At 47.8% G+C, this 27,390-nt stretch overlaps 1 protein-coding gene across 7 annotated transcripts in view; it reads right to left on the reverse strand.

The window, feature by feature from the left end:
• Trrap (transformation/transcription domain associated protein) overlaps positions 1 to 27,390 on the reverse strand; it is a 92,145-nt gene that overhangs the window by 23,318 nt on the left and 41,437 nt on the right. For all 7 annotated transcript variants that reach the window (XM_028755988.1, XM_028755984.1, XM_028755987.1 and 4 more), the window contains exons 32-56: positions 24,595 to 24,714; positions 23,125 to 23,244; positions 22,067 to 22,231; positions 21,804 to 21,985; positions 21,099 to 21,297; positions 20,549 to 20,677; positions 19,946 to 20,212; positions 18,779 to 18,985; positions 18,486 to 18,647; positions 18,265 to 18,393; positions 16,769 to 16,879; positions 15,329 to 15,475; positions 14,774 to 14,987; positions 14,024 to 14,149; positions 12,085 to 12,231; positions 11,237 to 11,439; positions 10,545 to 10,666; positions 9,792 to 10,005; positions 7,976 to 8,155; positions 5,511 to 5,657; positions 3,881 to 4,000; positions 3,214 to 3,501; positions 2,953 to 3,090; positions 2,025 to 2,137; positions 768 to 903 (exon numbers count right to left, since the gene is read on the reverse strand). In XM_028755988.1, coding sequence (XP_028611821.1) covers positions 768 to 903; positions 2,025 to 2,137; positions 2,953 to 3,090; positions 3,214 to 3,501; positions 3,881 to 4,000; positions 5,511 to 5,657; positions 7,976 to 8,155; positions 9,792 to 10,005; positions 10,545 to 10,666; positions 11,237 to 11,439; positions 12,085 to 12,231; positions 14,024 to 14,149; positions 14,774 to 14,987; positions 15,329 to 15,475; positions 16,769 to 16,879; positions 18,265 to 18,393; positions 18,486 to 18,647; positions 18,779 to 18,985; positions 19,946 to 20,212; positions 20,549 to 20,677; positions 21,099 to 21,297; positions 21,804 to 21,985; positions 22,067 to 22,231; positions 23,125 to 23,244; positions 24,595 to 24,714 — 4,086 coding nt within the window. The remainder of the gene's footprint in view (positions 1 to 767; positions 904 to 2,024; positions 2,138 to 2,952; positions 3,091 to 3,213; positions 3,502 to 3,880; positions 4,001 to 5,510; positions 5,658 to 7,975; positions 8,156 to 9,791; positions 10,006 to 10,544; positions 10,667 to 11,236; positions 11,440 to 12,084; positions 12,232 to 14,023; positions 14,150 to 14,773; positions 14,988 to 15,328; positions 15,476 to 16,768; positions 16,880 to 18,264; positions 18,394 to 18,485; positions 18,648 to 18,778; positions 18,986 to 19,945; positions 20,213 to 20,548; positions 20,678 to 21,098; positions 21,298 to 21,803; positions 21,986 to 22,066; positions 22,232 to 23,124; positions 23,245 to 24,594; positions 24,715 to 27,390) is intronic.

The raw sequence follows: 27,390 nt of genomic DNA on the forward strand, positions 1-27,390 counted from the left end.
CACACACACACACACACACACACACACACACACACACACACACACACCAGAAGCCTACCCTACCAGGGGCTTTTCAGACAACAGCAAACATAGTGGCCTGGGCTGCTCTGGGTCCAGTCCTGATGATTCTTCCAACAAAATCTGCCAACTACATCAATTTAATTCTTCCAAATCTTTTCATGGATTACTTTTGTCACCGGAGGTTAAGGTCTCTATACCTAATGCTCATTTCCAAGTAAAGCGGAATGACAGAGGACAGGCTTAGGGCAGTGGTTCTCACCCTTTCTGGTGCCGAGACCCTTTAATAAGGGTCTCATGTTCCTCATGGTGTGCTGACCCCCAACCATAAAACTACTTTCCTTGCCACTTCATAACTGTAATTTTGCTTCTGTTATAAATCATAATGCAAATACCTGTACTTTCCAATGGTCTCAGGAGATCCTTTGGTGAAAGGATTGTTTGACCCCCAAAAGGGTCACAACTCATAGGTTGAGAGGCACTGGCTTAGCAGGTCAGGAGCACTTGCTGCTTTTGCAGAGAATCTGTGTTTTGTTTTAACATCTACAATAGACAGCTAACCTGTAACCAGCTCTAGGAGATCTAATGCCCCTTTCTGGCCTCTGCAAGCACTACACTACTGTACATATAACACATGTGTACATGTGTATACACACACACACACCACACACATAGACTGAATGTCCACCTACTACCCAACTTACTCAAATATAGGAAAGATCTCCGTAACAACATGACAGAGGTCTTACCTGCACCAGTGCCTCCTTCATGGCAGTCCAGTTGGACACCCTCCACGCACACTCCAGGACGAGGTAAGGATTTATGTGGCCTTTAGACTGGCCAAACTCAGTCAAGGCTTCCCACTGGTTCAGCTCCTTGGAGCACCTAGGAGAAGAGGTTTAGGAGTGAAAGCTGAATCACGACAATACACGGAGACTGAGGAAGGCAAAGAAGGGCCTAAGCCAGCGTCGCTACAGAAGAGAGTGCTGGAGGACAGACTGCTGGAGGACAACAGTACTTCCTCAGGAGGCCTGACTGCCCTGTGACCACAGCACAGCAGAGCTCTAGGTCCTGACGGGAGGCAGGAGTGACTTACTTCATCGACAGCTCATTTAATTACATGACCCATTTAATGCACTTCTCAGATTTGGTAGCAACCAACCCTTTGAAGAGCACTCAGGAGGAACCCACAGACATGCACCCTTGGTTCTTTAATTTATTCACAAAAAAAAATAAAACCTCTGACTGGGTCTCACTATGGAGACCACACTGGTCTCAAACTCAAGACCTGCCTGCTTCTGTCTCTAGTGTGCTGGGATTAAAGGTATGTGCCACCACACCCAGCACATCCATGAACTTCTACACCAGGGGCTATGAGTCACACAACTGAATCTGATGGTGGCCAGCAACTAAAAGGTTCTGGATACACAGCAAGCACACACTAGCTTAGAATCAAATACACATGAACCAAAGAGGCTTCTGCCCACATTCAGGATGCTCATGCCCCTGTGCCCCAAGCTACCCGTGAGTGATGCTGGTAACACCTCAGTTCAGATTCCAGACAGGCGACTGTGTGTTATGACTGCAGTGCTTTATTGCACATACAGTTTTCTGGCCTAAGAGAAATCAGCCTAATAACGAAAAACAAAGACCTTAGTGTTCTCTTGCTATTATTCCTCAGCACATTCATATCAAACCAGCATATCTCTCTGAACTGTATTGTGTTAGAATGTTTCATTTTAAAAACTGGTATTTGGCCACAGAGGCAAACAGACCTTAGTGAGTTCAAGGCCAACCTGGTCTACAGAGCCATTTCTAGGATAGCCAAAGTTACACAAAGAAACCCTGTCTTGGAAAACCAAATCAAACCAACACCAACCAAACAAAAACCCTGCCATTTGCTGGGCTGGTAAGATGTCTGCGTGGTTAAGACCCTCACAAGCCTGACACACATGCAAACAAATAGATGTTATTTGAATACTTGAGCCCTGGTGGACTCGGCTCACCTGATCCAGTGGTCCTCCCAGAGCTGGTACTCAGGGAAGACGGCAGGGGAGGCGTTGCTGCGCTCGTGTTCTTTTTTAGCTTTATCCATTGCCTTCTCATAGGATTCCTGGGCCTGAAAAGGTTGACACTGCCATCAGACTACTGAGAAACAGTTTTCCTTGTAGTTGCTCATCTGTCTGGGGCAAGAACCTAGGACCCACTATTTCCTTATCATCCAAGGCTGCCTGACCCCACAGCTCACCTTTTAGAGAGAGAACAGAGGATAGCATAGCCCTCACCAAGGTGAGAAGGCCACAGGACATGCAAATGTGTCCAGCTCTGGGCCCCAGCATCCTACGTGGGGCCCAGATTCACCCTGTAATCAGTGCCTGTGCCCCACAGGAAGCACGAGGCTGAAGACTGACATCTAAGCACTGAATGTGTCTACGCACTGTTTCCAAAAGAGCCAGGGCCAGCAGGTAAGAGCGTCCATGCCAGTTTCTGACGGTAGAAGACTGAGGTAAAGATGTTTCAGCAGGGAAAGGCTTCAGAGCCTGAGTTTAAGCCCTAAGCCCAGGTAAAGGTGGAAGGAGAGAAACGACTACATAAAGCTGCCCAGACCACCATATGCATGCCACAGCATATGTGCTCATACATGCACACACCCCTACACGCAAGATTTAAGAGTTTTAAACCATGTAAAACAAGACTTCAAAGGGTCTTCATGAGCAGATAACACAGCGTAGCTGGGGTACAGGAGGCTTACTGAGCCTACTCAAGTTCTGGGTTTCATTCCAAGGGCTTTAACAAATGACAACACCATTCAATGCAACAGCAACCTCTCCAAGGAAACACATCGTGACTTAAGCATGGTACATGCCATGATGCATATTCCCCAGAAGTGAGAGCCACCAGCTATCACCCAGAGGCATCGATACTGGCCATCACCTGCTCAAAAAAGCCGTGCTGCTCATAAGCAATGGCAGTGGCAGTCTCTGAGAATTTGCATCGTTTCTGCCACAGGCCGGCCCACATGTCCTCTTCTTGTAACAGAGAGTAAAGTTCAGCGAGGGAATCCAGTATCTCCTGAAAGAAATCACTGTTTCTGAGTGTTTGAGTCAATCAAATACCTAATCAATAGAGTGACTCCCCTGGAGTCGAAGATTTAACCCCCTGGGAAGATTATTCAAAGTCATTGAGGGTGGTCACCTGCTGAGGTGGTGTTATGCTCTCCTGCTCATAAAACTCGGTTGTCTGCTTTGGTTTGATGGGCAGACTCAGCCCCTTCTCAAAGGCCTGGTGCTCCAGCATCAATGTGGAACGGAACCAGAGGTTGTGAGTCTTTCCCAGGTACTTCAGCACACAGGGTCGCATGGGGATTGGTGGGACGCACTGGGACATGGCTTCCACAAAGCAGTTCAATGCGCTGGGCTGACAGTCTCGCTGTACCTGATGACTGCCGCTGCACAGGAAAGGGCTGATCTCCCCTGCCAGAGCCTAGAACCAGAGACTGAACTGTTTCAGGTCTTCATTCAAAACTTGACAAGCCTGAACCCAGGAGTGCTACTTCACACCTGCAATTCCACCCAGCACTTCAGAGGTTGAGGCAGGAGGATGGCAAATTTAAAGCCAGCTTGACCTATGAGATGACCTTGTGGCCAATCTGGGGTATATTGCGAGACTCTGTCTCAAACACAAATAAGCAGACTGGCCTTTCTCTCCCTCATCATCTGGTACCACCATGATAATTGGTCCTTGGATGAGAACTGGCAGTTTTATCATGCTCTGCAACTTAGAACTGTGTTCATTCTGGGATATTTATCAAGAGCTAAAACTGTATTCTCCTAATGTTTTAGGGTTATAAGATTTGACTCACATGCTGCTGTCTGTCGGAGAGGATTTTCCACAGCCTCGGGAAAAGCTGGACCCAGGTCTTCTCGGCCAATGTTGTGGAAATGTGGCAGAGTTGAACAAAGGCACTGAGCAGTGCCCCAGTCTGTGGGCAGAAGAGGCTGAGCTTAGACAGCAGGATACGATGCCTGCATCCTCACTCCAAAGGACACCAAGGCTACTGCCAAGTCAGCCCCACCTACACAAGGCCTGTGAGTCTGGAAGAGAGTTACAGCCCTTCTTCCTAGCAGCAATGGCAGCATGCAAGAAGGTACATGAGGGTGCCGCGTGCAGCTCCCTCAGAACCCTACACTCACTCAGGACAGCCACTCACATATAAGATCAGAGACTGACTTAACACAGAAATCTAGCTTGGTTCCCAAGAAAATGTAATACAAAAATTACTGATGAGTAAATTTTTCTTCCTCCTAGGCTCTGACATAAACAGCACCCCTCAAAAGTGACTGGGTGCATGTGGTGGTTTGAATGGGTTTGGCCTCCACAGGCTTGATAACTTGTTTGAATGCCTGGAACTCGGGGAGTGGTACTATTAGGAGGAGTGGCTTTGTTGGAGTGGGTGTGGCCTCACTGAAGTAGGTGTGGCCTTGTTGGAAGAGGTGTGGCCTTGTTGGAGGAAGTGTTTAGCTGTGGAGGCAGGCTTTGAGGTTTCACTGATCCGCTCTATTTGCTTAATGTGAAAAACAGTCTCCTCCTGACTGCTTTGAGATCAAGATGTAGAACTCTCAGCACCTTCTCCAGCACCATGCCTGCCTGCATGCTGCCATGCTTCCTGCTCTAATAGTGGACTAAACTTCTGAAACTCTAAGACAGCTTCAATTAAATGTTTACCTTTTTAAGAGTTGTCTTGGTCATGGTATCTCTTCACAGCAATAAATCCCTGAGACAGTGCACAAAGCCTTAACTGATCAGAGTGTCAAAATGCAATAATGCCACCACCCATGACTATCACAGTGTCTATAGAAGCCACAGCTCCTATTTGAGGAAACTGAGGAGACTGCCAAGAGCAGGCATTCGGGGAAGGCGGGGCCAGCCTCTCTTCACACTTTACTATGCCTCCTGATTTGATGGCCTTGATCAATAACCCAGAGTTACTGTTCATCACTGCCATTACTAAGTGTTTTTTAAGGCTGGTGAGATGGCTCAGTGGTGAAGAGCATTGACTACTCTTCCAGAGGTCCTGAGTTCAATTCCCAGCAACCACATGGTGGCTCACAACCATCTGTAATAGGGTCTGATGCCCTCTTCTGGTGTGTCTGAAGACAAGTGACAGTGTACTCATATACATAAAATACATACATCTAAAAAACAAAAACAAACAAACAAAAAAACCCAGTGTTTTTTACCATTTCCACAGGACATTAAGTACCGGAGACAAATTCTCTATTTTCCCTATAGAGCCCTGTATCTGCTTTCTTGATTATATTAAATGTTAGCTCCAGACTCTCCCAGAACTATAGCCAGAAACTATATGGTTTCAACTAGGGTAGGAAGGAAAACTGGTAAGAGAACTAATACTGGTGTGGAAAGACTCTGGTTTTGGAAAAAAAAAAAAAAATGTAGGAAGAAGATATTCACTTCCAATTTTGTCCACAAACCTTCACTTCCCGGAGAGTGTCAAGAAATTTGTCATGTCTGTTGGTAAGCATGTGCAGCTGGTTCCCAATGTCCTTCTCAGAAAGCTCTTTGGTTTTGGGTGTGCTGGTCTGATCACCAGGAGCCAGCTCAATATCAATCTCTACATCCTGAACAAAACACAAAGAAATGCAGGAGGTCATAGATTTCACAAGAACCTAACAAACACAGATCCTATGGCCCACTGGCTACTTTAAAAAGATTTTAATTATGTGTACATGTGAGTATCTGTGAGGAATGGGCACCTGAGTGGTTGTGAGCCACCCACTGTTGCTGAGACCAGGGTGATGCTAGGGCCTGACCATGGAGGGTCCTCTGTGAGGACCGGGTCTCCACCTCTCCATTTCTGACATGTGCACACGTTGTTTTCTTAGTTTTCTAGAAGCTTTTCCCAGAGCATAACCGGTCACCTCAACCTAACCATAAAGTCATGAAATATAAAAGGCTTCAAATGCTAAACTTCTTAGGTACCCACATGAAGCTCAAGTTTGGGGGTTTTATTAGAGCATTCAGACTTTAAAACTTGGGGTCTCAGATTCAAAACAAAACAAACAAACTGAATTTTCAAAATCCAGAAATGTCCAACATATGCAATATATGTATTTCTAAGCATTTTAAATGAAGGATATTGCTGTATTTAAATACTCTTCAGTTAAAATCCACAAACAAGAGCCAGCTCACCCAATCCAGAACTGCTGCAGGGTATGTGATTACACTGTGAACCTCGATACTGGGTTGTTAACTGGAAAACCCTGTTTCTAGCTGTGGTGTGCTCAGCATTACTAGCACACACCTTTAATCCCCCTGTCTGGAATAGACATGCCCTCATAGAGACCTTTAATCCCAGACAATGAAGGTAGAGTTAGTCAACAGAAAGAAGGCCCATGTTTGAAAGTGTTATCTACTTGAGTGGCAGACAAAGTGAGAAACCAGAGGAAGATCTGACAGAATAGGATGCGCCCAGCTCTCACAAGAGAGGAGATGGAAGCTACTTTAGACAGAGGGTACAGAGTGAGAAGAAACGGGGGAGCCCATTTCACTGAGGCAGTTATAGAGAGAGAGGTTGCACAGAGAACAAGCTAGACAGAACAAGCCAGAGAATGAGAAGGAGACAGAAGATTAGAGCAGATTTCCAGAGTTAGTATGAGGCTAAGCAGAGCAATTCAGAAGCTGACAGAAGCCAGATTGAACCAGTCAGCTTGGAGAAGAGTTTGAGCCAGAACAGTTGAGTTGAATCGGCCAGCCAGAGCTCAGAAAAAAGAACAAAAAAGCGAGCTTAATCAGCAGTAAGTCTCAGAGGCTGGAAACATTCTAGGCCTAGATCGACTGTCCGGAGGGAGGCAAGAAGCTCGCATGACGAGGCCTCGGTAAGCAGACAATGACTTCACAGAACTTGCTTCTCCCCCTTAAGCTTAGCTAGCACATGGAATGTGTTTCATCTTGGCACTTCCATGTATACCATGGTACTCTGGCTCTCATCCGCCCCTCATGACCCTCCCTGCAGCCATCTGCATCTCTCTCTGAAACAACTGCAGAAGCATGACCATTTGGTTTCTGTGTTTGCTCTACCAGCAGCCTCGCTCCATCACGTCAGTGCTGCCGAGTCACTGTATAGGACATGCCTGAGTCATGCCTGAGTTTCCTGGACTCAAATTTCCAGAAAGTCACAGTCAAAAAGGAAATCAGGAAACTAACCCTGAAATTCAACAGGTCAACTGTACTTAACCACTACGTTGCCCTGGAGGAGTCACCAAGGATAGCTACTGATGTCACTCAGTTTATTACAGAAAGACATGACAGATGAACTGATTAACATCTTCACCCTTAAATGAACTGTGCTAGGGATCAAGCCCAGGGGCTTCACTCATGCTAGGCAAGTGCTCTACCAACCAAGCTCTACCCTACCCCCTATCTCCCCTTTTGCAGCAAAGGAAGTAAAGTGTTCTCCCTGTTGCTAAGTGACTTTCTTCTAAAACCCACACCCACAACAGGTTGTGCTTCCCAAAGGCAGCAGCCTAAGGAGAGCCAGCATATGCGCTCCTGTGAGAAGAATGGAGAACAGGAGAGCTATGAAGGCTGAGGAGGGCAGCAGCTCCCTTCCAGATGCACTTCCGGCTCCACATTACCCATCCAGGCATGGCCACACACAGGGCTACCAGAAGGCTGTGGCGGGCTCGGCCCTGGGGTTCTGGAGGATGGTTATCACTTCTAGTCTAAGTAGAGCATCACACAGCAGAGGCAAAAACCTCAAAATAAACTCCTCTGCTAAGCAGAATTGGCTCACAACAACGCCACCAAATGGGCATGCCAAATAAGATGCTTTTCGATTTTAATGGCAAGAAAGTAAAATCCATCCAAGAGGCCACACTGCACTACTCTTGCAAAGTCAACACTAACGGCAACTGTCTCTGGGTAGCCAGAGCCTCACCTCTTCTTTAGACTCACTGTTCTCCCTTTCCCGAGGCTCCTGCTTGACGTGAGTGACCATGGCAAAGGCGGCTCGGTCGTGGCTGTCGGCCAGGTTGATGACATTTGTAATGGACGGGAGCATGGCTCCCTGGCAGCTGGTACCAATGGCTGTGCTCTTCTCACATACGGCCAGGAGGAGCTAGAGAGGATCATGGAAAAAATACCAGTTTAACGCCAACACCTGATACTGGGAGGGTGTGAACACCCAGAAGCATCCAAACATCAGAACAGTAGCTCACATACAGACTATCCAGGTCCACATCTCAGGTCACAGTGCCCCCACCCCCCACTGCAGGTGAGCTGCAGGCCCAAGTTCCTCTGGTTGAGCAGCCTCCTTCTCTCGGCCACAGAGGTAGTGTCCAGCAGAGACCTATGCTTCACCTCCCGCTACTCTCCTTTCCTCTCACGACCTGTAGCACAGCCCCAGCCTCCTAGGTCATCTTTAGATCCACTCTTTTTTTTTAAATTTTTATTTCTTTTTTAGATCCACTCTTTCAAATCATCTTTTGCTACACAGCTAACCCCATGACTCCCATGACTCCCCTCACTCCCTCAACCCCTCAAAGACTTCTTAAAGTCTCAAAGAAACAGTCCACACTTTTAGGGGGAGAAGACACATAAAATCTGATGTGACACCAATCATTGACTGCCTATGAAATCCCCTTGTGTTCGCAGCACTCCTAAGACACTTTCATCTGTGCAATCACTACAGGGCCCTGCTAATGCTGCCCCCACACACTGAGGGGGGGGAAAAAATCAATCCTTCTTAAAGGACAACCTCAGCTGTCACTGAGGTCCAGGATGCAGTTCCCTTCCTTGCATTACAGAGAATGCCGCAGTTGTGTCCAAGATGAAACCTGCTTTCATTCATTCTAGGTAAGCAGATAGAATCTTCTGAGCACTAGAACCCTGACAAACCAGCACTGCCCATTGTCTGAAGCCCACAAGTAACAGTGCTCATGAGTTGTGTCTGTCCTGTCATCCCCCACCCTCAGCCCTCCTCCACAGCCCTCTCACAGAAACACCAAACCCTCGGCAGGCTGGAATGGACCGATCACATGCACCTGCCCCACCCCAGCACCCAAATCCTCACACTAAGGAACCCAAAGCGACAGTGCTGGCGAGGCACCAGCCCAGCTCTTTCACAACCAATGAGATGTCAATCAGTGTCAACTTTCTAGGTAGACAGAACTCAAAGATACTTCTATGTGAAGATAGAGGCATCTTTGCCTACTAAAGAGTTTCTTGCAGCTTTTTGAAAGGGGCTATAATGAGCAAAGTCAGGGCTTGTTTGCTTTCCCTGTAATGGGACACAGGTACATGAGGGGTATTTCTACACCTCCTTGAGTGGTACAGGACAGTGGTTGGATGAGAGCAGCCCCCATTGGCTCACTCAAATGTGAGAATGCTGCGTCCATCCCGTCAGTGGAATTGTCTGGGAAGGATTAAAACATGTGGCCTTGCTGGAGGAGCTGTTACTGGGAATAGGCTTTAAGGTTTACAAAGACTTTTGTCATTCCCAGTGTGCTCTAAGCCTTGTGGTTTGAGATATGTGAGCTCTCAGCTGTTCCTACTGCCATGCCTTAGCTGCACCGTTCTGGACTGAAACCCTCTGAAACCATAAACCCAATCAAATGCAATCTTTCATTGCCATGGTCATGGTTTTATCATAGCAAGAGAAAAGTGACCAATTCACAGATTATCTGCTGCCTTCTGTGCTCCCTTAGAAAGACCCCAGGCTCTCATAGCCATAGAGGTGAGTTCACCTGCCATACCTCAATGCACTGCTTGATCCAGAAATGGCTGCCCATGGCTTCCCAATTCTGGGAACAGGTGACGTATAGCAGGCGCTCATAGACACGCCGTTTCATAGAGTTGTCAAAAACTTCAAAAAACTTGGCCCTGATCAATGGCTGGGCACAACGCAGCCCAGAGAGAAAGGCAGGCTCAAGCTTGGCAGTCAGCTCACTGCCCGACAGTGCCTCATCCCTGTAATGAGAGAAGGCACAAGAAGGGCCAGGTGACCACCTGGGATCAGTGTTCCAGATGATGCGTACCAGTCCCCTCCCCCATCAAGCCCGCCGGAACGCTGAGGGCGTGTGCTTCCACCATAAAGGCTTCAGCAACATTTCTGAAAGGGCTCAGCACGCTATCAAGGGTGCTAGAGAGATGGACAATGGCTAAGATCAGAGGACTTGGGTTGGAGTCCCAGAACCCACATGGCGACTCACAACCCTCCATAACTCCAGTTCCAGTATATCCAATGCTCTCTTCTGGCCTCCATAGACACTGCATACGTGCACACACACACGCACACACAGAAAGAAAGAGAGAGAAAGAGAGAGATCGAGAGAGAGAGATCACCCATACACATATAATAAATCTTAAAGACAAAGAAATGTCATCAAGGTATGTTACCTTAATACCAGAGTTGAGTACTCAATGTAGAGAGAAGAAAAGGGAAGTCACACTGCACTGCTGAGCAGGGACACCACTGACCACAGGCAATGTGACCAGTGCTCAATTACCTGTACACATAGTTAACAAGGTCCAGAAACTGGGCATTTAGTTCAAGGTCTTCTGGAAAGCGTTTCTCTATGTAAGTCATCATTTTCACAAGCAAGACTGACTTCTCCCGGAGTGTAGGTGTCTAAAAAATTGGTTTCCCCAGAGAAAGTACCAATCACTTCTACTTGAAAAAATATAAATCCAAAAGAATTTCACAGCCCCCTGTCCACTCTCCATGCTCCTTACTTCACCAAAAGCATCATCATTTACTGCAATCAAGCCAGCTCATTTTTAAAGAGAAAAAAAAAAAAATCAAAGATGATTGTGACTATTATTGGGTGCTCAAAGCCAAGACATGCCAACAGCCTTCACCCGGCTGACTCATGGAAACAAGTCAGAAGCTCCCAAGCACCCTCCCACATGACAGTCCCTTACTTGCAACCATACTGCACAGCTTACAGCTATCATTATAAAGAATAAATGTACAAGATTCATGGAACATTGTGACAAAAGAAAAACCACTGTGAGAAGTCTAGTAGATTATTCATCTGCTTGGCTCACCCTAGTGGCCAGTAAACACCTCCTCATCACCCAAAGCTGCGTGGCCACGATACAACAATCTCTTGTTCCACATTTTTCAGAAGGAAGAGTAAGGGGGTATGCTTCAGTGTGTTCCTGGGTTCCAGACAGGGCAACCTTCCTGCCAGCTCACCTGATTGGCTGCCATTGGGGAATTATTCTTAACCCATTCCTCCACAATCTTCACCACAGCTCGGAGGATCTTGGCATCTGGGGACTTCTCGATGAGGGAGGTCAGGATGGTCTGGATGAAGTTCTTACGCATCTCCATGCTCATCACCGCCAGACGAGTCTTCACAAGATCCAAGCTTAGCATCACCAGCTCGCTTGTTCCAGCTGTGCAGAGGAAGAACAAACACTTGTGTCTGATTCTACAGATGTACTAAGGAGCTGCTGTCTGCAGAAAACACTCACAAACGCTTTCACTCGAGGCCTTTCTCCAGCAACTAGCATGCTGGGGTTTGACCCAGTCCCACTTCTTCATGGCCGCACCTTGCACAGTGCCCTCTAGTGGCCTCAGCCACAAGAAGAGGGGATGACAAGAGCTGATGGGATCTATACAGGCACTCAGCCTCTCCACAACCTATCTGAAGCTACTTGGCACTTGGGTGCTGGGGAAACCCTCAGCAGCCATGGGAAACATAGTACCCTGTTACCCCCAACCCCCCTCCAGTAGGAGCCTTGGCTCTGTTCTGGAACCTGACATAATTCTTCATAATGGCAATTCTGGTAACTCAGTGGTAAAGGTTCACATCATCTCTTGATTTTCAACTGCTTCTCATTCTTATACTCACATTTTTTAAACTGAATTTTTGGCCTGAGCCATGTTTTAGCTTTAAACCTCTGTCACAAAAGCAAATCAACAGAACTTCATACTAACTTATTATGTTCACGGCAATGTCCAAACACAGCTCACAATGACAAGATGACCCACAAAGTCATATTGTGGATAGAGAAAGAACTTCAGCCCTGGGCTGTCACCTGCAGTTGCTTCGGTGCTCCCCGATGCTGCCTGTGGATTCAGATGCTCTCGAACCATCTTCTGTAGGGAGCGCATGAAGACAGAGATGAGCCGGTCGATGTAGCTTGGGTTGTTGCAGCAGGCCGACTTGAGGATCATAAGTGTTCCTGCAGAATAGCAGTTATTTTACAACAAGTAACAGCCATGCTGGAGAGACAGTTCAGTGTGGGGCTTGCCTAGCTGGCCCAAGGACCCAAGGACCCAAGCTTGATCCCCAAAAGTCAGATAGAGAACACAAAATGTCTAAGCATCTGCCAAGAATTGATCTTTCACTAGGAATGTCTTCAACATCATCTTGACCCTGACAGACCACGAACTCTACTCCTGGGTCACATGACAGGCTCATCATCGGGCATGTGCCAGCATCTCAGGTGTGGCCAATCCAGGCTGCCCTTGTTAAAGCCTGTTTCTGCATAGCAGCCATGGCACAGCCAGCCTGATTTTTAACCCAGGTAACTGATCCATGATGAAACTAAGTTGTGCCCTGCTGTGCTCTCCAACAGTGACAGGGCCAAATCCACCAGACAAGGAGAGCCCTGGCAAAGCCAGCTCCCTTGGCTAACTTCATTGTGTGCTACCCTAGCCTACTGTCACTTATAGAGGAGGAAGACAGGGATCCTGGAGGTCAGCTCCTCTCTGAGCACCTTGGAGAATGAACACATAGAGATGTTCCTTTACCCTGTGATGGGAGCCAAAACACCCAAGATGGCCCCCTTGATGTCACAAAAGCCAATCAGCTGGCTCTAGAGCAGCCAAGTGTGAACAGGGTGACAGACTATCTAACTAAACCAAACACAGGAGGATACTACACTGCAGTGAGCAAACATCTAGTCTTGGAAAGCAAGGGATTTTTGAGAAATTAGTAATTAAAATTATTTAGAATACAGGTTCAGACAGCAGCACTTTTATAACCATGGTGATTTACGTATAGAAAACAATACATAGGCGTTGGGAGTTCAACAGACTTCTTGTACAAGACCTGGTTTGGTTCACAGAACCACTGCTGAACAACTGTCCCCTCTGGCCTTGGCACATGCACACACACATAATGAACGAAGCGTTTAGCCAGGTGGTGGTGGTGCACGCCTTTCATCCCAGCGCTCAGGAGGCAGAGGCCAGCCTGGTCTACAGAGAAAGTTCCAGGACAGCCAAAGCTACATAGAGAAGCCCTATCTTGGAAAAAAAAAGCAAAGCAAAACAGCAGAAGCCCACTTAAACAAACAAAAACGATATACACCAACCTATTAGTGTTTATTACAAGAGGCTTACAAGTAACTTTCATTTAGTTTAAAATAATTTCCCAAGTCTTACACAAGAATGTGTAAATATAGGAAGGGAAAAAAATATGTGACACCGCCGGGCAGTGGTGGCGCACGCCTTTAATCCCAGCACTTGGGAGGCAGAGACAGGTGGATTTCTGAGTTCAAGGCCAGCCTGGTCTACAGAGTGAGTTCCAGGACTGCCAAGGCTATACAGAGAAGCCCTGTCTCGAAAAGAAAAAAAAAAAAAAGTGACATCAACCCAATTCTAAGCCTAAGTGTGAACTAGTGTGACAAGGGCAAGGAAGAGCACTTATTTTACAAAGAAGTAACAACGTGGACTTCAGAGTATCCGGGCAGTTATCCAGGCCAATCATCTAGCTGACTGAGGAGGGGACATGACCCAGGGACAGCAATTCCCCGACCAATGCACAGGCAACTCCCTTCAAACCAAGTCTGCACTAGGGCTGAGCAAAAGACTCAGAGAATTCTTTCTGGACAAGTGGTGGACAGAATACCAAACTCCAAGAAAACAGCCCATCAGCATGAAGGCCCTGGCAGGCTTTCCCACGACAGCTGTCGAGTGAGCAGGGAGCACAGCCCAAGTGAGCCACTTCTGGGAACCCACACAGGTGCTCACCGAAGAGCTGGGAGGGGTTTGCGCTGGCGGCCTTCTCATAATTAGTGAGGCCTTCGTAGATGACCTTCCCCACGGCTGCATAGAGGCACTCCAGCTCCTCATACTTGGAGGCCACACTTGAAGTGCCTGAAACACAGGGGGCCAGGGAGCTGGGTTAGCGCTTGTGGGCAGCAGAGTTTTTTCTACCACAGAACAGTTGCACATTGTCTTTGGATTGGCTGATTGACACCATTAAGGACAACTCTCATCTTGACAGCTCTAAGTACTCTTAATCGGAACATGAACAATTTCAAGTTGTAACCTAACTTCCTCTAAATAAATATCTGAAAGTAAAAGTCATCCAGCAGCTAAGGAAATGAATTTTAGAACAGACACAAAACAATGCAATACCATTAAGTTTTCAAGTCAAATAACGTTTTAAAAGAGACAGAGAGGCTGGTTATGGTGGTGCATGTCTTCAATCCCAGCACTCAGAAGCCATAGGTAGGCAGATGTCTGAGAGTTCAGGACTAGCCTGAGTTACACATTGAGACCCTGTCTTAAAAACAAAACAAAGAAACAACTTTGGGGAGAAAACTAATGACTACAGGCTGAGTACTCTCAAGGAGCAGTTCCTGGGCCCACCTGTCTCCTGCAGAGGAGCGGTGAGGGGAGGTCACTCACTTAAGGAGCGGTGAGGGGAGGTCACTCACTTAAGGAGCAGTGAAGGAAGGTCACTTACTTAAGGAGCGGTGAGGGGAGGTCACTTACTTGGCTCTGTAGGGAAGATGCCCATCAGGCGGGAGAGGAGGCTGTGCACGGCTCGCAGCACCTTGGTGTTCCCACATGTCATGCAGGCTGCGATGCCCCGCTGCAGGGGCTTGAAGCTACTGAGGATGGCTGGAGACTGCAGCACAGTTAGCAAGAAGTTCAGTACCTCCAATCCTGTGCAGATATTCCCATAGTTCACCTGGTTAGGCTGCTCCTGGAAAGGGAAAATGGGTCACCCTCAGGTACAGTAAGTAGAGACACAAATCCAAAGGGTTTGGGAACCAGATGCCATCAGGTCTCTGGAGTGCAGTCCAGCTGTCCGATCACCTGGCCACCACACACAGCAGACTTCTGTAAGACTGAGCTCACCTCTTCAAAAGGTCACTAAGACTGATTAAATGATTCGAATTGAAAAAGGTTTCTCTTGGTATGGATTTTTGTACTTTTAAGTAGACCAAGAGAGTCATTCTGAATTATAATACTTCTCCATTTTTGTCCAAATTTTAGTGATTTAAGTGATACTTAACACTGGACACTAACGTCTTAATGACCTACCACAGTCATCAGCAGCTTGTCAAACCACTGTAGTTTGAGCTCGGACTTGCACCACATATCTGGCCGTAGAGCAGTCTTGAGAAGATTCACACAGCGGCGAGAGAGCACCTCCCCAGGTGACCCTGCCGTGTTGGTGTTGTCATTCACCTGCAAGAACGCCAGTCAGGTGGTCACTGAACACGGCTCCCAGGTACAGAAGCACAGGGATGTGGCTTCCCAAACATCCCTGCACACTGCATATCCCAGGCCCCACCTCCCGTGCATCCTCCTCCCTGCACCCTCCCCAGTGCCTGGCCTTCCTCCTCTCCCCGGGTCTCTGCACCTATGCACTACCCTGAGCAGGTAACTGTGGTAACTGTGGTAGCTGAGAACAGGGCCTGCTTCCCAGAGTGGGATACCTGCACAAAGACCCCACACACAAGACCCCCCCACGCACTGCAAGGAAGCAGGGATCTTCTGACTCGGCAGTTCAGAGGAGTCTTTCAAAGTCTTATCTTGAGTATTTCACAAAACAAAGTACTTTGTTTGACAGCTTTAACTAAAAAGATGAATTTTTCTGAGATTTATTTTTATTTAATGTTTCTGGACATGTATGTCACACTATGTGCCTGGAAGAGGGTGTTGAATTCTCTGGACACAGAGCTACAGATGGTGTGAGCCGTAATTTAGGAGCTGAGACTCGAACCCAGGTCCCATGGTATAGACAGTGTTCTTAACTGTTGAGCCATCGCTAGAGCACCCCCTCCAAAATTGTTTTCAAGAAAAATCTCATTTATATTGGGTTTTGGAAAACAAAAATGAGAGGTTTCAGAGACAGATTCCCAGCAACTCTGTGAGAACATATATATATTATTAGCTACAAGCACTGTTACAGTAAATATGAGCCGCACAAATCCCTGCAGGCTGGTCAACTCAATGCCATGAGCACTACAGCATCCCAACCTGACAGACAGAAAACAAGGACGTGCTCGAGCTGTCGAGATGCTTTCCCTATACCACAATGTGCACATTATAAAGACATGCTGGGCCACTGGTGAGGGGACTTGTTGCCAAGCCTGACAACCTGAGCTCTCATGTGATGGTAAGAGATTCCTACAAGTTGTCCTGTAACTTCTTTGTGACATATTAAATAGATGCCATTATTTCATTGACACCGAGAGGATAAACGGGGGGGGGGGGGGGGGGCCGGGACGGGGACACGCCTATCAGTAAAAAGACACAGGCAGCCAAGTGTGGTGGCACACACCTTAATTCCAGCACTCAGAAGGTTCAAGGAGGACTGGAAACTAGAGGCCAGCCTGAGCCACACAGCAAGTTCCAGAAACACAAGCTAGGCACAGTATCAGAACCATCTGACATAAGGAGTAGACCCACTCTCAGGCCCAGTCACAGACACCGTGCTGCAGGATCACTAGGCAGTTCTGTTATGCATTCTCATACCTGGCAAGCCACTCGAATGAGGAAGTTCACCACAGTGTCCGTGTGCTGCTTGTCAATGGGCTTGGTAAGAAGAACATCATTTCCTGGCAGTGACTGGCTCCTCCCAAACACCTAGGAAAGGATCGTCTTTTACAGTGGGAAGGCAAGCCACACAAGCATCTCTGATGGGGACTCGTCCTGACCTGACAGCTGACAAGTGCTGGCACCTCCCAGGTTATGGGCATGAAGGACTGCAGGGGCAGGGGATGCCTGCTTTGTGAAGCATACAGAGCTGACAGGGGCACATGACTTAATGCACAAACTAGCAGTGAGGAATGATGCAACAAAGAGGGAATGTGCCAGGGAAAGACAGGAGTGTCGAGAAGAAGCCGGTGCAAGGGCAAACAGGAGGCCGAGTGCAGAGGAGGCTTGGAGCTCCTGCCCTGCATGGAAGAACTGGGTAGGGGTCAGTGAAAGGACATGTGAGGCACCAGCAGGGCTCTGGCCAGGACTGCAAGGCAGTCTGACTTCACTGCTCACTTCAAATGATCAAAACACTCATGAGGCAGTTATAAAGGCAGTAGAGGTCTGACACAGCCTACACCTCACTTCCTGTAGTTGAAGAGAGGAAAGACAAGCTTTCGGTACTCTGCTCTCTAAGAGGTGTTATCAGCAGTGACAGACACAGAAGGCAGTGGCAGCCGTGGGAAGGGGGAGGGAGCTGCAGAAACTAATCTGTGGGATGGATCCTGGGGGAGACAGGAACGGAAAAGGCAGAGATGGGTCTAGGTTTCCACTTGGAGTCCTGGGCACCTGTGGGGACACCTAAACAGGAGGGCCAGCAAAGAGTTGGACAAGAATCTTGAAGTGGTGTCAGCCCAGTCAGTGCCCATAAGGCCCGATGCAAGCCAAGAACAGAGCTCAAGGCTGCCAGGGCCGACATTCTAACCACAAGTGAAGAGAGGTGGTGCCCAAGAGAGGTGGTACCCTCCAGGAGGCTGTTCTGAGAAGACAGGCAAATTGTTTCTTCAAAAACCAAGAAAGTGGACACCGTTCTCAATCTCTGCATTTTTTATTTGTTTCTGTCTTTCTTTCTTTTGCTATGAATGGGGCCCAGGGCCTTACAGATGCTGGGCAAGCACTCTGTCAGCCATGCCTCCAGCCCCTTCACTGCAGGATTCTAGGAAGATGCTCTACAGCTGAGCTGACCCCAGCTTCTCACTGCTGGATTCTAAGCAGGCACCCTATTACTGGGCCATAGTCTCAGCCCTTTGCTGACAGAGTCTAGGCTGCTGAGCTACACCCCAGCTTTCTCTTTTGGCTTTTTCTGTATAAGTAATAGACCCCATGGCACTAAGCCAGTGAAGAGAAATGGCAGGAAACATAAGACCTCCAGAGGGGCCAGACCCTGGGGCTGTTCCAAGTTCCCACTGCCTCTGGAGCGGCTAGCTCAAGAACATTCAAAATGCAGAGCCCCAGGAAAGAGCGGGAACACACAAGGAAACACAGGTCCTTACTGCGCTGATGGCTCCGGTGGCTGCCCTGAAGCGTTTCACCTCCTGTGCAGAGTCTACAGACAGGCCTCTCTTAATGGACACCGAATTGACGCCCTCTCCACCAGAATTTGGGTCCATGTCAGAATCAGGCTTGAAAAACAGAGACACAGCAGACTTTATTGAGTTACTCTCAGGACAGGCGTAAGGAGCACAATGAGAGAAGGCAGCAAGGCTGACAGTACTATTTGCTGGTCCTTGATCCTCTGCAGCTCCCACTTGATGACAACCTCAGAGAGGTCCACAGCCAGCCTCCTCTGCTCAATGGTGACACTAGGTGTGAAGCCCAGCCTCTGCATGGCACTGACCATGTGCTGTACCAAATGGTGCCGCACCGGGTAGTACACCTGCAGACACAGGGATGAATAACACATCAGCTTTTACCAAAAAGTGAGTGGCCACCCCTCTTACGGAAGAGTACGGGCTCAAAGCCAGCATCCGAGGCTGTGCCACACACATCTGCTGTCGCTTTACATACCTTGAAGTGCTGCACTATGAGGTGAAGAATGTGCACCAGCTGTGGGACCGTGTGCCCCTCCTCCACGATGATTTTCCTAGTCCAGTGTGTCAACATCTGGTGCCCGTCCTCCATGCGGGACGGCACCGATGGGGTCAAAATGGCCATGGCTTGCCTCACAATCGCTCGCGCTTCCATCGCGTGAGCCTTGAGAAGACTGTGGAAAACCTAGAAAAAGAAACGCCAGTTTCAGGGGAATCTGATGCCCTCTTCTGTTCCCTGTGTACACTGTATACACAGTATGTATATGTATGCATGTACATGCGTACACACACCACACTCATTATACATACATACATCATGCAGACCAAACCACATATATAAATTTTTAAAGCTGTCTCACAGGGAGATCAGAATTAGAAGCTCAAAAGATGACTGAGCAATCGAGCAATCAAGGCAGCACACAAGCCTGCCAACCTGGGTTCAACCCCTAGAACCCACATAAAGATAAAGGAATCAACTCCTCTGGCACCTGTGCTGTAGCATCTCCTAACACACAGAGAAAACAACAGAGTAAAACTATCCACTCACAAGAACTAGAGAGTCGAACGCACGAGAGGGGAATGAGAACAAGGCTGTAATGGAACTGGGACTGGAGTGTTTACACTTCCGAACTTGTCTAACACCCTGTTGGGTTTTCAGTGTTAAAGATCACACGCTAACAGGGACTTTATTTTCGGTGTTATAAATACACTAAGAAGGATGCTACCTCGGCTGTAAACACACTGGCGCTGCTCAGCAGACCACCCTACCACCTTGCAAATTCATAGCATTTTCTTCTCTCAAACTACAATTCCATCCCTGTTCAATACTGGCTTCCACCTCAGAAAGTGAAGCAGGGGGATCACTGCAAGTTCAGGGACAGTTTGGGCTGGAGTCAGAAGCTAGCTCATGAGCTCCCTGACCGTCCTCCTGAGCCCCTGTCATCCTCAATCATTTCTTACAATTCTGACTACTTCTCAGGAGGACCCAATAGTGAGTCTTCCTTACGATTTGTAAGGCAGGAATGAGCCCTCGAACTGTTTCTAGTGGCTTTGAGGAGAGGTGGGAAGGAGTGGATGAGGCTGTCCCGAGCGGGAGCACCCTTGGAGGACCGAATGAGAACACAGGAGAGAGCCCAGGAGGCACCTGAAGGACGATTTTCTTGTGGATGGCGAATTTGGAAATGATGTACGCCAGCAGCAGGTGTCCACTGTATTTGCAGGCAGGATCCACACAGGCCTTGGAGAGCAGACAGGGCCACGCGAAGGTCATCAGACGGCGCAGCTTGCTATTGCGGTTCTTGTTGTTGTCATGGATGTGGTGGGCAGCATGCTCCACCAGCAGCGTGGCATACTGCAGGAGGTAGATCCGCAGGGAGTCCAGCATGTCGGCCTGTTTCTCAGGGTCCAGAACCTGACAGGAAGAAGGGAAGGAGGGAGGGACTTACTTTGGATTTTTATTATGATCGTACAAGTCTGATCCTTAAGAACAACCTTTAGGAATATTCTTTTGGAGACTGAGGAGATGACTCAGTGGATAAAGACATTGGCTGCCAAGACTCACACTCTGGGTTCGATGGCCATAAACTACATCAGAGAAGCAGAGAGCTCCCTCAGTTGTCCTCTGACAGACACACACAGGGTGGGGGAGCCCCAAGGAAAATCTTATTCCCACAAACCCCTACCACAGGCATACACATTCACTCATCTGAAAGGGCTCGCCACACAAAAGTGCTCCTGGGGATACCACCTTGGTTATAAACACACTGGTGATGCTCTCTGGGTTGTCTCCTTCTGGATTAGGAGGTCCTAAGAGCTGCTCTCCTTCTCCCTTCTCAAAACTGTACAAGAAAGCAGGATTCAAGATGTGCTGCAGAACCTGGGGAGAGATCACACATGAAGTAGAACAGAGCTGTGCAAAAGTAGATAGATAGATAGATAGATAGATAGATAGATAGATAGATAGACAAACAGACAGACAGATAGATAGATAGGTATTGTTGGGGAGGGGGGTGGCATTTGAGAGTAATGCAGAAAAACAAGGCCTGCACCACCCAGGTAAGACTTGACCAAGAAGGCAACTGCTCATCTTGACTTCCAGCCAAACGACAACTGGCAGAGGCAGCTAGAAACTTCAGGAAGAGCGTGCCAACCTCAGCTTGGCTTTCTCTCCTTCATTCTGACAGATGAGTCTACTACATAAGGATCTGGAGAGATGGGGCTCACTAGGAATAGCACCCAGGTTCCCTAGGCGATGGACCCAGTACCTGCTGTCACCTCCCGGTACCAACGGGACTCACCTTTGCTTTCAGTTCGTCTCCAAAGTTGGGGTCATTAAACTCTACAAAGCGGAAGAAGAGTGCCCGCTTCTGAGCGATGCTGTAATTCTTGGGGATCTCTTCTTCCATATACTCTTTCAGGAAGGTCATGTTGCATAGGAAGCGACCCGTGAAGGCTCGGAGGAGCTGGAACAACAGCTCTATGTCGCCATAGTTCCTTCTGAAGAGCCAGGACAAGGAAGGGTTAGCGTAAGGCCAGCTCTGTAACTACACAGAATCCAGATGTGGGCCTTTCCCCATTCTCATTGTTTGTCATGCATGTGCATAGCATGATTTTGCATGTGTGTGTGTGAGGCCCAAGACTGGAATCACCTCAGACTGCTCTTCCACTCTACTAATAGAGATAGCTTTTCTCAGTCAAACCCAGAACTCACTGACGAGGGACAGTCTTGTTAACCAGCTTGCCCTGGGAAACCCCACCTTTGCCTTTAAAGGCTGGAAATACAGACAGGCTGGCCACTCAAATGCCACTTCTGTGGGTTTATGGGGATCCTAACTCAGGTCCTCGTGAGTGCAAAGCACTTATTTCCTCAGACCCCTGACTCACATTTTAAAGATGTCAGTTACCATCCACCCTCTGTACAAACATCAAAGGACTTGAAGACCGGGCACCTCAGGGGCAAGCCCACAATCTAGGTTTTAGACAGAGAAAGTGAATGCACCCACTTGCAATAGTTCAGCAGACAGAAGGCCAGAAGCTTGGGCTCCTTCCAGTTGGTGGCGGCCATGTTCTCTTTGCGGTGTCTTTCTTGAAAGGCCTCACTTACCCATACTCGCCTCAACTGGCTCACCAGAGAGTGCTGATTGGCCAGCCAGGCATCATCGTTTTTAACTATGATGCTTATGATCTGTAAGAAAAGAGGCAAGCATCCAGGGACCTGCAGCTCAGCCTGACCAAAGGAGCTTTGGGTTCAATGAAGATGTGCTACCTTGATGGCCTGGAACTGGAGGTCCAGGCGCATGTTACTGGTACTGGGTGAGCCGGGGCGGACTGCTGTCTGTGCACCACCAGGCAGCAGCAGAGTGATGAACCTGTTGGGGTTTGCTGCCAATACATCCCTCAGGGGTCTAGCATCTTTATGTTTTAAGAAACTCTGAAAGCAAAAGAATGAAGAAAGCTGCTTGGATCAGATCAAACTCACCAAGGTAGGATGATACACTGCCTAAACTTCCTGTCCATTTCTTCGCAAAGGCAAAACAAACAAACAAACAAAATCAAAAATAAAAACGTTAACAGCAAGCAACTCTCTGTTTGGAATAGTGGACTCAAGTAGAATGCCAGAACTCAGGAGGTGAAGAGCAGCCTGTCCCAGGCCAGCCAGGGCTATAGAGAGCTCCCCCTCAAAAAAGTTAAAAAATAAAGATGCTGGATTGGAGAGGTGGCTCAGCAGCTTAAAAGCACTGATGCTCTTCCAGAGGTCAACAGTTCAAATCCCAGAATCCACAAGGGTGGCTTACTCCCAACTATAACTGTATTCTCAAAGATCCAAGGCCCTCCACTAGTGTGTATACATGCAGATATATTCATAAGATACATACATAAAATACATAAATAAATCAAGGCTAACAAGTCAGCTCAGTGGGTATAATAAAGATGCTGCCAGCGAACCTGATTCCTGGGACCCATATAGTGGATAGAAACATCCAACTCCTGAAAGCTGCCTTCTAACCTCTATATGTGTGCTGTGGCATGTGTACGCCACACACATAAACAAGCATAGTACAAGAAAATGTTTTCCAATGGTAATCCTATTTTTTGCTTGTGAATAACCCTAACTGTATTCATCTGTTAAAGCCATCAAAATCCTCCTAACTAACTCCTGAGCTGTAGCTTTGCAGACATGCTCAAATAGCACCGTTCCTGACAGGCAGACCTCTGAGAAGCAGGTGGCAGGGTACTCAGTGGGGAAGCGTGGGTTTGTTACAGGCCGAGCACACTGCCTGACAGCACTTGGTGGGCACCAACCACAGCTGCACAGCTTCCTACCATGAACATTCGGCTCCACTGGGGGTCGTTCAGCGTTGCTTCCATCATGAACAACTCCACTGTCTGCGAGGGATGCCGCGTCAGGAACTTGATAAGTGGCTCTCTGAATGGACTGCCCGCCTACAAAACATGGGGGAGAGATGCAACCTCTCCAAGGCCTCTCCAAGGCCTTCCAACTGTCACCATGTAAGGATGGAACTCCTCCTTACAAGCAAGTCTGAATACCAATATTCTCACACTGCCAGATTCTCTCACTGAAAGCATCTTAAGAAAATAGAACCGGGCACAGCAGAACATTCCTACAGTCCCAGCACTTGGGGGCGGGGGGGTTATATGCAGAGGATGGCTACATGTTTTAGACCAGCCTGAGATACCTAGCAAGGACTCCAAGTTGTTCTCTGACCTCCACATGTGCACTGTAGCACATGTGTGCCCACGTGACACACACTCAGGCATGGAAAAAATATTCTCACCCTTAGTCAGAGACGTTTCTCTTTATAATTAGTAACAGTGGATGAGGATGGAGACAGGCTCCTCAAGGTGCTGAGAATAAGAGAGACGAGTACTCGGTCCTAAACAGGACACTTTCTCCACCCCCCACCCCCACCCCCCACCCCTAAGGCTTAGAGAAAACTGTGAAAGAAGGAACAGAAAAAAAAAAAGCCATAAAAGCCAGAAGCAGAGAGATGGATGTGGCAGAGCCAACGCAGTGTGATCTCACAGTGGCTGGCTGAGGCTGCCTGTACAGAACAGCTAGAACTGGATGGAGCATAGCTCATGGGAACCCACCCCTCCCACAGGACTATCAGCTACTGATGGGTCCTGGGAGAGGTGGTTGCCATTGTCTTCATGTCTGAAATGCCTAGTGAGCCTACCAGGCACCCTTGGGTCATCACAGAGCAATACAGAAAGAAAGCAGGAACATACAGAAAGGAACTGTAGGTATGGGGGGACCGACAGGAGTGGAGTGGGAGTGAGACGAGAAAGGGTACTAGGTGAAATGAGTCATAACGCACTATACATACATGTATGATACTATCATATTACAAACTTAATTGATTTTTTAAGAAACAAAGATAATTAAGCTAAAGAAAAAAACTAAATAGATAGCACCAAAACTAACTGAATAAAATATAGTTTTCAGCAAAGTAGCCATTGGTGTATTTGCTCATGTTCCAATGGATATAATTCTCAAGTTCACACAGGAAGCTGTTAACAAGTTTAGGAAGGTGGCCCTGGTCAAACTCTGCAGGTTACAAAACACAACCAAAAAACCATGAAAACTGAGGGGACAGGAAGGGTACATAGGATCAGAATGTACTACATAGGTGTATAAAATTATCAAGTGAACACATTTTAAAATAACGAAATAAAATTATTTCAAGTAATAGATGGAAGACAGATCAAAATTTATCCTCAATTTGGCTGTACCTTAAGGCAAATCAGAACTAGCCCTTGGTCTGGTCTTACCTCAATCAGCATGGCGCGCTCTGTCTTCATTACAACCTCCAACAAAGGCTTGACCAGCGTCTGAGGAGCAGCTGGGATCAGATGGAAAAGGTTTATAATTGCCGAGCAAATCTTCATTTCCTAATAAAGAAAACCAGAAGCCATAAATAGGTCAGTTAGTTTTGCGAATGGGGAAGAGCACTCACTACAGACCCTGCTACCGTCTAGCTACATTCACAAGGCTGGTCACCGAAGCAGAGAGTTGACATGGAAAAGCCACAACTTACCAGACTTACATCACAGTCCTGTTTGTCCTGAGGGAATTCACTGCCCTAGCCCTCCAGTTCCTGTCTCTGGGGTACAGGGCTCAGTGTGCCTGGTGTGTTTTCTATGCCTTGACACCGACCCTGTGTCATGCCAGTCACCTATGGTAGCTCTCTTCATGGAGGCAGAGACCATCGGTCACACCTGAGGTGATGGCACTCTCACACTACATCATGAACTTCTTAGACACCAAGTTCTGAGAGCACAGAGTCCTTTGTCCTCAAAACCCAGTCAAGAAGTTCCTCGGCTCAGATACAAGTGTGCGTGATGACTGGGAATGGTGGTGACTTCTTCACCCAGGCTGGAGACAAAGCTGACAACTGGCTGTGTTGGTTCTACTGAGTGTGGGGACTCCTGCGCTCTGCTCTGCTCTGCACTGTGAGAAGGCACTTGGCGCTGGGCTGCTCTGAAGGTAGTCTCTCTCTACACACCATTCTCGGGTCAGTCTCTTCCACTGTTAAAGAACCTCTCTCTCTGGCTGCTAGAAGGGAAGAGCCCAGAGGTGCCACCCTGCACTAAGTGTGAACTGTGCCTGTGGCTCTTGGGGGTAAAACAGGGATGACAGACACTGGCCAGCAGGGGCCTGGTCCCAGGATGAGATGGTGAGCACCGCTCAGCATCACCTCAGCCCACTTCACATTTAAGTTTTTAAAGAGAGCATATTCTCTCTAAAGTGACATCTTAAAAAATGGCAATTTACACTATAAATTTCAAAGCAGAACTACTGAAAAGTTCTCCTTTGCTTTCTCTAAGAGTGTCAGATGTTATCATCCCCATTTTACAGAGTAAGACCTCTGCTAGGCTGTCCAAAGACAGTGCTACAACTATCGGTGTGTGAGGGTATTCATGAGAGCAAGTGTGTGTGTTTGTGTCTGTCTGTCTCTATCTATGTGTGTGTATCTGGCAGACAGGGTCTATCTAGTTTGAGGGAATTGTCAAGTCAGTGTGACAGACAATCACTCCCAACTTGTAGCAGGCATGGTTATCCTGTGCAGACTTTCTTCTCAGGAGGCTTCTGGAGGCTGGAGGTAGTCATGAATGCTAGGACGGGAGTCAGTTCAGTCTTAGCTAGCACAGAGAGACTGTAGTTCTGACACACAGAAAACACAAGAACTTAGGAACTGGCTCTAATGCCCTAAGAGAGAAGAACATGCTTGGCACCCGGACAGGTCACAGCAATGGCACTACGACAGCTCCGCCACAGACAAGACAGTACAGGTCACCGCACTCAAGGGCACAAGGCACTCCGTCCACTACAGGATCACAACACAGCTAACGAGGTCACGGCAAAACCAGATGCGACAACAACCCCCGCCTGCAGCTGCATTGCGGTTCTCACCTCTACCCCTTCCATGGCAGGCTGAACCAAAACAAAAGTCACAGCATGAAAAACGGGCAACCAAACAGTAAGGAAAAAAGAAAAAGGAAAAATCAAAAGTGTTCTTCACATTTCAAGTCATAGCTGACTTAGATAAGGATGCTCTCACCTCAAACTGACAGAATGGAGACAGGGAGCACCTCCCGCACTCTGAAAGGCTCTCCTGAGAATGGGGAGGAAAATCATCTTTTTCTATTGATGTCATTGACAGAAACTTCCCACATACTCAAACACAGTCAGGGTTATTGGGGTTAACAAGACAGTACAGGCACGATAATCAGAAAGCAAACAGTAGTTAGACACTCTGCAGCAGAAAGCACGCCTTCCACCCTTGCTTGTCAACAGCCCTTGTATGGGGTCTAGTAGACCAAGTTTCTTTCCTGAGTCAAATGTTAAAAATCACAGTTCAGAATTCTTGTGCACAGAGATAAATGGTAAGACTTTGTTGTATGTGAACATATTTTAAAAAGACAACTTCTCAGAGGAGTAATTCAAGTGCTGAAACAGTTTTTAAAGTAAGGACAAAATTCTTTCCGAGCTGGTCAGGAGAGAACTAGATGGTGCAGCCGTATTCATTGGGCATGTGAGCCCCTAACCCATAAAGAACACTTGGCCATTAGCTCAACAACTCCTGCCCTAGTTAGCATTGAACTGTCAACCTGTGTCTCAGTTGGGAACTGCCCACATCTGTCTATCCTGTGGGCATATCTCTTGGGAGGGGCTTTGAAAGGAGGGCCTAGCCCACTGTGGGCAGTGCCACTTCTAGGCTATATAAGACAGCTAGCTGAACGTGAGTGTGGGAGTGAGGCAGCAAGCAGTGCTCTTCCATGGTTTCAGCTTCAAGTCCCTGCCCTGACTTCCCTCAGTGATGGTCTGTAGCCTATAAACTGAAATAAGCCCTTTCCTCTGCAACCTGCTTCTGGTCAGAGTGTTTTATCTCAGCAACACTAGAGAACACTAGAATGCCCCAGAGGTGGGTCATGCTATGGGGTCAAGTCCTCTCTGTAAAATCAGCATCATGCACGTGTGTACAGGTACATACGACTCTGTATAAGCTCAGAGTCAAAGAGAGAAAGTCACTCAGACGTGGAACCTTCCCAAAGCTAAATTCCCAG

Source organism: Grammomys surdaster, unplaced genomic scaffold (assembly GCF_004785775.1).
Source record: "Grammomys surdaster isolate TR1022 unplaced genomic scaffold, NIH_TR_1.0 126109, whole genome shotgun sequence".
Taxonomy (NCBI): Eukaryota; Metazoa; Chordata; class Mammalia; order Rodentia; family Muridae; genus Grammomys; species Grammomys surdaster.